Source organism: Pieris napi, chromosome 7 (assembly GCF_905475465.1).
Source record: "Pieris napi chromosome 7, ilPieNapi1.2, whole genome shotgun sequence".
Lineage (NCBI taxonomy): Eukaryota > Metazoa > Arthropoda > Insecta > Lepidoptera > Pieridae > Pieris > Pieris napi.
The window spans coordinates 7,389,976-7,401,400 of NC_062240.1; the positions used below are offsets into that span (position 1 = coordinate 7,389,976).

The 11,425-nt window shown below is 36.0% G+C and overlaps 1 protein-coding gene across 1 annotated transcript; it reads right to left on the bottom strand.

Moving 5' to 3' along the window:
• Window positions 1–582: 582 nt before the first annotated feature.
• Window positions 583–11,394, bottom strand: LOC125051299. Its single transcript, XM_047651515.1, has 10 exons — window positions 11,360–11,394; window positions 10,586–10,650; window positions 6,062–6,098; window positions 5,958–5,998; window positions 5,290–5,332; window positions 4,938–4,960; window positions 4,650–4,671; window positions 3,008–3,184; window positions 2,030–2,134; window positions 583–645 (listed from the first exon to the last, which is right to left on the bottom strand). The coding sequence occupies exons 2-10, from the start codon at window positions 10,621–10,623 to the stop codon at window positions 607–609; spliced, it is 525 nt and encodes a 174-aa protein (XP_047507471.1). The 5' UTR covers window positions 10,624–10,650; window positions 11,360–11,394; the 3' UTR covers window positions 583–606.
• Between the last annotated feature and the right edge of the window lie 31 nt (window positions 11,395–11,425).

Consider the following 11,425-nt stretch of genomic DNA (forward strand, 5'->3'; position numbering starts at 1 on the left):
GATTAGGGGATTTCTAATACATCTGTGTAGAAAAAAAACTAGAGAAATAGATTTATACAGTATGTTAATCGAAACAATAAGATTTGCGCACACTTTATAAATCAGAGAATATGAAAGAAATATCTATGCCTTGTAAAATAGAACCAATTTTTGAAGTTATACTTCTTTAGACGCGTTATGAAAAATTGATGAGAGTGAAATTTTACGATGCGCGCGCACCGTGACACAAAATTAACAGAATGAAGTTGCCCATGGAAGATGATACGGCATTGGATATAATTTAAAAACAACATTCGAATAATAATAGAATTTATGTTACACTTAATGTAAGAGAATAATAATAAATATTTATTTATTTAATTTTTCAAATGTAAACTGAACTTTATTGACTATAATGACTCCTTTTCCAGTCTGATCATTTAATTGTAATTAATTATTTGCATGCAATCAAAAACTATTTTTATAATGCCAAAGCAGTATAACTTCTTTCGCGCGTACATAAGTACACGCACCCTTTTTTTTAAATGGATATAACAAGAAAAATGTTTATAGGAATTAAACCAATGATCAAACAGTCTTTTATTTTCGTATATTTAATTTCTTTGCTTATACTTTTCGTTCGCCCGAAAATTCTTTGAAATCATGCTGAAAAGAAATAAATACCTTTGAACTATTAAATTGGAATAAGGCATTAGTTTTTTACTGTCTACGAAATTGATGTATCGGAGAATTCCATTCCACTTGCCTTATTTTGTCATATACGGAATGTTTTTTTTATAGAACAAATAGGAGGCTCACTTAATGTTACATGTCACAATACGAGAATTGACCCTCAGTTGTATTGGCTTGGAAATGTCACCGTAAAATTGTAAAAACCGTTAGATTGTAATCTATCTCGCGAGATTATAAACTGTCGAAAGATTGTGAACTTCAACGAACTGCTTAGAAATACACGTATTATTATTCGGTAGTTATATGAAATTGTTGGGAAGTAAAATTAATCTGTAATTGACCAAAGAAGTTTGAATGATAACTAAGTTAGTGTAGTACAATCTACCGAATAATAATACGTTAAATTGTAAGCGTTAAGTACGCTGAGGCTCACAATCTTTCGACAGTTTATAATCTCGCGAGATAGATTACAATCTAACGGTGTTTACAATTTTACGTTAACAGAAATACTTTGATCATTTACATAGTCGGAAAATAAGAATTGCAACCATAGAGACTATATGGCACTAAGGGTCGATTCGACCAAACAAGAGTAAATCTTAATCTTACAATAAATCGTCAGTTAATCGAGAGTAAATCAATTTTACGTTTTACCAACTACATATTCTAAGAATAGTGGGCTTATTCGGGAATTGCTACTATACCGCCGTTTCGCACGGAATAACAGCTATTCCTAGAATAATTTAATGGCGTCAGTCAGTCCAATCAGCTGATTTCTGTCATTTCACAAATATGTATTCTGTGTTTTAATTTCAAGTCAACGCAACGCAGTAAATTAATAGTCTAGCATTGTATAATGAAACGTTTAAACAATTTATTATTTATTTATTTTTAGATTTTTTATTTTCTATAATATTAGAATGAAATTCAACTAGGCTCAACAGAAGTTCCTTTTTAAACGAAAGCCTCAAACATGAAACAAACAAGAAATAAAAACATTTTGTTGTCGTTTGACACCTGTTAAAAGCTACTTTTTCTATAATACGGCAAAATCGAGTTGACATGATGTATGCTCTTACACTGTCCCGTTGTAGAACAACATTTATTTGCCGAGTTTTATTTTCGTTCACCATTCTCTTGCTATTCGCGTATTGTTATTCCTAGCGCAATTATACTATCGATTACGTGGACAAACGACTATGGATTTACTCGAGATTAAAATCATGGAATAGATTATTCTTGGTATAGTTACTCGTGTATAAATTGAAGTTTGGTCGAATCGACCCTAAAAATGTTAATGTGATTTATTTTAATTGGTTAGAATAAAACTTTTGAGGCAAGAGAATGGTTATCATACCTGACTGAAGAACCACCAGCTTCGAATATTTTCTTTAGAATCTTTTGGGATTAACTTTAAGTATTCGGGTGCGTTGTCATTTATCTGAATATTATTGAAGTTTTTCTGAAATTGAGAATAACAAGCAACACGTTTATTTATAAATAAAAATTGCACTGTAAGGAAATAAAATAAGAGGTGTTGCGCGTATTATCAGTGCTCTTGCGTACACAAACGTCTGTTACGCATTCGACATAATGCCGCATCGTCGCCGCACAGCAGCAGCGGTCCGATATAGATAATATTAATTTATTGAAAAAATTATTGTGTGGTTCTTCTAAATCTGTCTTCGACCTCTTGCAGGAGATGATGCTAGGATAGCTACACTTAAGTGCCCTTACAATTTATGCGCTGGCATAAGGGCCACATTTTTCTTTGGCTACCTTATAATTTACATACCGCAATATAGCCACCCATCAAAAAAAATATACAATATAAAAAATTTAATATTTTACACATTACTGTTTTTAAACAGTAGCATTCATGTGTTTTGGTTTAACTGCGAATTAACTTAAAAGTTTGTGCAACAGCTGTTCTTAGAACAATAGAACTATCTTATGTCTAAGATTTTTGTAGTAATGCCTCCTACTTAAGTTTTTATTTAAATGTTATATGATAATTGAGTTGGAACAATGTTGGCCAAGTCGGTTGAGCGTGCGTGCGGTGGAGCGTCTCCAACGCTGAGGTCGTATGTTTGAATCACGGTTGTGTAGCAATGGACTTGGTTGTGATGTACGCAATGAATCGCTCGTACGACGGCGCGTGTCAGGCACACGGCTAATCACTTACTTGTCTATTGAGAAAAATGAATATTCAGCACATATAAATCTGAGTTCAAGAGTTAGTAGTTGTAGTGCTACTTTTTTATATTAGAATGTTCTGTAGAGTATCTTTAGAGACACTATTTGCAAATAAATTATGTATAAATTAATTCATTACATGAGCTTTAATCCAGTTCTTCTCGGTTACACCACCTTCAAATTCTATGCTTTTTGGTGTTGTACTTCTCTCTTCTATTGAAATAATATCCGCTGATGATGAATGTAATATATCTTCGTGCTCGTTTCTGAGTATCGCTTTACTATCTTTATTTTTTTCTCGCAAAGAGAACAAGTACTGAAAGTTATCTTTATGAAACATACATATATTGTTTTAGGACTATGAGTAGCAGAGGGATTACCTGATGTAAGCTGAGTCCCACTTATGCTTTATTTATGGGGGAAAAACATTTCCTCAGACATATAAATCTACTAACATACAATAGTAATACATACAACACGAAATTGACATGAATAAATAAGAATTCTATTTATTTGCAACACAAATATCGCTTAAGCTTTCCTTCTACCTTCCTAACATAATCGACGCCTTCAAGATTTTACAAAACTAAGCTTACGTCGTTAACTCAGGTTACATGGCATTGCCCATTTTATACATAGATTTGGATTAAAGATTTAAATTGTGAGTGGAGGGGCGAAATCTGGGCTCCACTTAGTAATTAGATGTTCGAGATACGGGACCAGAAGATACGCTCTGGAATTAGAAGCAAAACGGAGTATAATTGAGCTCACTCTTTGCAGACAAGAAATCCCGTATATGCTGGAGTTAGAGTGTCAAAAGATGCTAATATAAAGCCAAGTCCACATTTCAAGGATCGTCATGCTCGCTTAAATGTCATTGCTTGTGGCGGCGTCCATGCGTCGGGTTGTCTCTCTCCCTAAAATATGGATTGGGGGCCGATGGCTGGCCATGCGTCATACTCGTGAACGGGTGCTACTTGTGGTGACTGGTCGTACTTGAATTCGTGTATGCGTTGATGTTAATTATTTCGACTATGTGTTTGCGTGTTGTTCCCACGAGAATGTAAGTGCGTGCTCCTATTTCCCCATGCCTCCTGCTGATAGATGTCAACTCTTTGTTTTTAATTTATGTTATTAGTATTAATTACTTAAGATGTCATGTGGAACATGGTTTAATGGTTGCAGCTCCTTACAAAACTTGTGTAAAAAAAAAAAACATGGCGATTAAAAAGGGTGGCGGAGAGTTTATTGCCAGTTCTTCTCTTCCGTTCTATGCCCTTGATTTAAGAACTGGCACTAAATGTAAAATTAGAAGCATTAATATGTATTTCTTTACTGACAAGTCATAAGTGTACAATGTGTTGCCTGTATGATTAAATGATTTTTGAATTTGAATTTGAAAAAACCTTCGACATTTTAAAATCTGGTGGGTTTAAAAAATAGGCTTATGGCGATTAGAGCATTCTAATACAGCAATTACAAAACTGGTCTCCACTTTCACCACTCTAATTCCCCTATTTCTTTGACATATACGCAAAGCATTTATGGCTTTTAATCAAGAAACCTTTGGTCCCAATTTGATTCATATATCATCACGGAAGACTACACACGCGATTTAATTACATTATATACATAACTACTAATTCATGGCTCATAATCAATCCAATTGTTGTTTGGTACAAAATTTACATGATCGAGGTACAAATTTGTATATTATTTTTACAGATTACAGATTTTATTTTAAGACAAAAACAAATTTAGGTATGCATAGCAATCCCTACCTTTGAATGTACAGGAACAAATCTGAAACATTAATTTGTTAATGTACATATATAAAACCAGATATTATGGTACATATAGTTGTAACCAATATGTTAAATTAAATATAAGATATTAATGTAATTAACTTTTTCATTAAATACTGAATGGTTTTTTTTCGAGAAAATTTTTGGTTTACATGAATTGGACCTAGAACAATTATGCAGTCATGAAAGTGTTTAAAAAATGCTTCAAAACTCAATCTACTATTCCCATTTTCTATAATGATTTTAATAAAATTGTTAAAATACCTTTTCAGTCTTCTGTCATGACCCTAAAATTAAAATGATAATATTATGTTAAAATATAATGCACATATTCACATAAATTTGAATTAAATTGCATTTAAATTAAATGCTTACAACGGTATGGTAATCCTTTTAAAATATTCTAACTGATCATAATATAGATTTGTACAATGTTAATTTGCGTTTCAATTAATTATTTCTACATATTTTTACCTACAATAAAAGTGTAACCCCTATCTATAAACGCACTATTTAGAAGTGTTTTATTAACTAGATTTATTAACTGTACTGTTAATTATGCTACTTAATTATTTTTATAAATAGTATGGTAGTAACAGAATTAAGGAAAGAATACCTTATAATACTTTGAATTATTCCAGCGCCATTTTTTGTGTTGTCTGTAAAACAATTATTTTATTATGACATGAATACCCTGTATAAGATGAATAGTGATCGCAGGTACACACACACTTTTGCTAACCGTAACATACAATTAATCGAGTAAAAATTTACCACGATGTTGCTACAAAAAACAGTTGCATAAAATATGTATGAATTACCATGGTACCAGGAAACATTCAAATTTGGTGACTGTACCCAGATTGCACCTGATTTGAATTACGTTTGAGAAGTGTTTAATACTACGTGGACTGTGGGTACTAAGCTTTTCCTATCTTCCAGTTTCTCACGGATACAAAGAGAATAGAAGGAGATTGACAAACTCAATCATTAGTCTGAGTTTATTAAGTTTTCCTATCATAAAGAATTATCCTCTCAATAGAACAAGCAATTATGCCGAATAGTTTGAACTGTATTCGGTTATTTATTTAATATCACTTTTAAAAATACAACAGAGAATGTGACGGTGGAGCGTAAATTTACATTACAAAAATAATATTATACTCAGGAATAAAATTACTATAAATTTGATTATGACAGATAGTTGCTTGATGTATGTTGTAGAAGCTTTTACAAGACTAACCTACCCCACTGAGATAAGAGAATTAATTATTATATACTTACTCCACATTACTGAGATAGTTTTTCGGTGTTTCGTTTATATTCTGAAAGCAAATTTGTCTTAATTACTCCGACTTTTTTAAATAATATTTGCGTCACATACACACCTCATTCTTCACCGCAGCTATATATAGCTTTGTTTTTCTGAAATTATTATTCTGTATTAATATTAAACATGATGAACAATGTCATATAATATTTAATCAACTGTTCTGTGGTTACGATAAGTTTTTGTAAATCAGATCAGTATTTATCGAACTAATCAACATATTGATAAAAAACTATACATTACTAGCTGACCGGGCAAACGTCGTTTTGCCATGTATATCATTTATAATAAAAAAATAGGGGTTGATCGTAGAGGGGTGAAAGTTAGGGGTTGTATGTATTTTTTAATGCTGTATCATAAAAAAAATATATAAAAATAAAATAAAATATTTAAGGGTGGACTACCCTTATCATTTAGGGGGATGAAAAAGATAATGTCCGATTCTCAGACATACCCAATGCACACAAAGTTTCATGAGAATCTGTCGAGCCGTTTCGGAGGAGTTTAACCACAAACACCGCGACACGAGAATTTTATATATTACATTAAAATTTATACAACAGTGTTTTTTTTTTATATTCAATATATCACTTTTCTACTCCCCTGCCATTGTGTCCAGGGACATTTGCACATCACACGTCTCGCGAAAGACGCCCCGGCTACATCTGTAATATTTTTGTTTACAATATTCATGGGCGAGCCGGGACGCAATTCCTCGCGAGACCCGTTCTTGGGGTTTTGTTTGCCGCCTTTATATATTCCACAATTTTATGGCAGAACCGTTCCAGGCACGATCTGTGCTTTATTAACATGTCCTGTAGGCCGTTACGGTCTACAGTCATCTGCATTTGTTGCTCCAGGTCGTGCCTGGACGCTGCGAATATAGGGCAATGTAGGAGCACATGTTCTACTGTTTGTTCTTCATCGCCGCAGTCACATGCTGGGCTTGTCCTAATTTTAAACCTATGAAGGTAATGTGCAAAGGCTCCGTGCCCTGTAAGAATTTGCGCCATCTGGGGTGTGAAACGCTTCTCTTTTATTAATTTGTACGCAGTTCTAACATTTGCGATGAATAATTTTGTAGTTCCAGCTGTTTCACCCCCCAGGTAGCGTTCATTCCATACATCTAGAGTATTTTGCCTTATCTGATGTTTTACATATGACAGGGGGTATGCGGCGTATTCAGGTTTTGACCTTAGTCTTTCCGCCGCTTCTTTTGCTAACGTGTCCGCCCTCTCGTTCCCTGACGTACCAACGTGCGCCTTTACCCAGAAGAGGCTTATATGAGTTCCTCTTTTGCGGCACTCTTCCAGGCTCCGGCGGATCTCGGCTACCTGGGGATCGAGAGATCGTCCACTCACAATAGCATCTAATGCTGACCTAGAATCACTGTTTATTTTAGCATCACGCTTATTTTTATTTATGTGGCTAGTCGCGTTTCGTAGTGCCGTCAATTCAGCTTGAAAAACTGTGCAGTGGGGCGCCATCTTAATCATCTTGCTATTTATTTCCATTCCATCTTTCCATTCCGTCCAAGCGGCACCCACTCCTATACTTGTTTTGCTGCCGTCCGTATAGATTTGTGTGCCGCCGTGTCCTTCGATTTCTTCCGGATTGGTGAGCATCTTGTAGTCCAGTTTTGTTTGTTTCGCCGGGTGTGGGAGATCTACGTATTTCACTCTCCTCTCTAATTCTTCGCCCTCCAGTATTTCCGTGCTGACCCCCCTTCTTATCTCGTATAAGGCAGCGGCTTCTTGAATACGGAGGTCTAGTGGAAGTATCCCGGCCAGTAGGGTTGCTGCGTGTAATGATGTCGTCCTATAAGTTTTTGCTACTTTTTGGGCAAAGCCCCTTTGAAGATGATTTAGTTTTCTGCGTACACAGATTTTATTTGTCGCGGGAGCCCACACCGCGGCCGCATACATTATGATTGGTTCAATAACGGCAGTGTACGCGGTTGCGATAACTTGCTGGTTTAGTCCCCATTCGATCTTCGCGGCTTTGGCCAGCTGCTTATATATCTGGATGGCCTTCCGGCATACCCTCTCCACATGTCTGTTAAATGTGAGTCTAGCATCCACATCAACTCCGAGAATTCGAATGTGGTTATCCATCTGTATCGGTACATTATTCATATTTAGTCGTGGGGTATCATACTTCAGTTTGCGCGTCACCACCATGGCTTTGGTCTTGTGTGGCGCAAACTTCAGTTTGTTTAGGATACCCCATCTATGTATCCGGTTCAATGTTAGGTTGAGGTTCTGCTGGATCTCACTACCGGTCTCTCCTTCCGCTATCAAAACGACGTCATCCGCAAAAGCCTGGACGTACTCACCACCATTTCGCAAGTCCTGTAGGAGCGGGTCCAATATTAGATTCCACATTGTTGGTCCCCCTATTGAACCCTGAACGCAACCTTTGTTAGTTACTTTTTCAACCGTTTGTCCAGCGTAGGTTAATTTTATTTGTCTTTCGTGTAAGTAACTATCCATTACTTTCCTTAGTTTTAATGGGCATTGTTCTTCTGCCAGTCGGACTCTAATTTGCGGCCACCAAGCGCTGTCAAATGCGCCCTCTATATCGAGTGATACGATTGTTAGTATCTTCTTTTGTTTCAGCTTTGCGCGTATATGTGTGACTGCGTCATATAGGGCGTCTTCAGTGCTCCGCTGGGGCATGAATCCGTATTGGATTTTCGAGGTTTTCGGGACTAGATGCCACTTTAGCCGAGCGATTATCATTTTTTCGTATACTTTGCCTAGAAGAGGTAGTAAGCCTATGGGTCTGTAAGACTTCGGGTTTGTATAATCTGTCTTACCAGGTTTGCGCAATACAATTATTGTAGCCTTTTTCCACAATTTGGGGAAGTACCCTAGCTCCAGGCATTTGTTTAGGACGGTGAGGAATAAGTTAGGCGCCGCGTTTATCGCGTGCCAACTTATGTCCGCCGTTATGCCATCTTCTCCGGGGGCCTTCCTCGGGTTGAAACTGAGAGCGGCGGTTTCGAGTTCAGTCATTGTAAAAGGGGGATCATAGAAGTTATGTCCCTCTTTATTTACTGTGTTTGCTCTTCTTCTTATCAATTTGTGGTCTTCAGTTTCATCCTCACTAGTGTCTTCCGGGAAGAAGGTTCTTGCCAAGGTCTCCGCTGACTCCCTTTCGCTAATGTATCTACCGTCCCTGCGAAGTGGTAAATCCTGGACTCTGGTCTCTGTCCCTCTTATCACTCTATATATACCTTCCCACATTGTCTCTCTTTCCTGTTTCTCGCAGAACTTTTTCCAACTCTCAGTTTGGGCTTGTTTGATCCGGTTTTCATACTCTTGTTTTAATGCAAGGTATTCACCTACGACCTCTTGCCTTCTGCGTGATGCGGCACATCTTATCCTTCTCTTCCTAGTTTCAACCTGTTTCTTGAGCACCTGTAGTTCTTCGGTCCACCAAACCATTTTTGTTTTCTTCCCGGTTTTAATTTTTGGAATTGCTATTTCACTTGATTTAATTACTACATCTGTGAACTTTTCTACAATTTGTTCCAAGTCTTCAATTTTATCTATCTTTGTTACGACGTCCTCTGTTAACTGAGAATTTTCTATATTTCCTAACATTTCTTCCTTGAATTTTACCCAATCAGCTTTTTTACTGTTGTAAATTTTTGTTTTACTCTTTCTCTGGATTCCTTGATGCATTTTTGCATTAATTTTGAATAATATGGCATTGTGATCCGATGAAACCATTCCTATGTCTACTCTCCAATCTTCGATCTTTCCCAGTAGGTCACTCGTGCACACTGTTACGTCTAAGTGGCTGACTATTCTGGTTCCTTTCCTTATAACCTCAAATGTTGGTTGCTTCCCATCATTCAGTATGTGCAGGCCAAGCTCTGTTACCAGACTTCCGAAGGCTTGTCCTCTATTGTCTATTTTTGGGCTTCCCCACCACGGACTTTTGGCGTTTGCATCACCCCCTAGCACTATTCTACTATTGAACTCATTCACCGTCGTATCCAGGTGCTTTAGATAGGGTTCTATACAGGCTGGGTCTGGTTCCAATACAACAGTGTTTACATGTCAGTACTTATTTACGCTGTTGTGATGAAGATTTAAATCAGTGTTGGCCTAATGGCTTCAGCGTGCGTCTGTTTGATTCTCGGCTCTGCACCAATGGACTTTTTATCTATATGCGCGTTTGACAGTACCACATACGGGGAAAGACTCAAAAAGTCGACGGCGTGTGTCAAGCACGAAGGCTGATTGCCTATTAGAAAAAAAAACAAATGACAGATGCAGAAATCTGAGGCCTACTCGCAATGGTTATTTAAATAGAATGGTAACTGCAACACTTGGTCTTGAGCTAAGTTTTCGTGTATAGAAAGCAAGCAAGGTAAGGGTCTTTCTACCCTATATGCTACCTTCGGAAAGAAATTAACAAAACAGTGTTATATGTTCTATAAGTTTCGCGACTAAATATTCATATTAATATTTCGTAGTCAAAAGTTAAAGCTAAGCACTTGGTTAATTAATCATCGATCTTAATTAAAAATAATTTTAACAAGCAATGAAAATATTAAATTTCTAATTACCCTTTATGCCTGAAGTTCAACTCTGCAAGTGCTTTCATTAATTGCTTTTTGAAATCTTTATTGTCCTGAAATTGTGTTGGAATTACTTCTGTTGATTAATTTTTCTATCTTAAAATATGATTTGTTTGTATCGCTGTTAAATAATTTCATCGAAATCTATAGTATTAACATTTTGGCTAAATTGACAATCAGTAAAACTTAAAATATTAAAAGCATAGTCTTTGATTCGTCTATATTCCACCAACAGATGATACACGTAGTACGAATAGTTTTTACACATGCAAAACTTACGGATAGTTCAACAATTTTAACTTGAATTTATATCTCATAATTAGTAGTTCAACATATGCATGTATCGTTAACTATGCACTATAAATTAATAAGTTGATTTTATTTTTAATAAAGATATTAAGGCGCCCAGTCTTGGACTAGTGGCGTTCAGCGTACGACTCTCATTCCTGAGATCGTAGATTCGTCCCCTGCCGTGCATCAATGGACTACTGTCTATATGCGCCTTTAACACTCGCTCGTACGGTCAAGGAAAACTGTAACTGTAAGGAAACTGGCATGCCTTAGACCCAAAAAGTTGACAGCTTTTGTCAGGCATGATGTCAAGACTGATTTGATCGAAATATATATCGATATCTGAGACATGATGTTGTAGTGCCACTGGTGTTTTTTTGTTTTTTTTTTTATATTAAGGTGTTATTTTTTAGGTTTTTGGCATATTACTTTCAATATTTATTTAATTTATAAATAAAGTTTGTTACATACCAAATCTAAAACGGTCGACGATACTTGAAACCTATAAAAATTAGTATTAAAGTAAACGTAAACGAA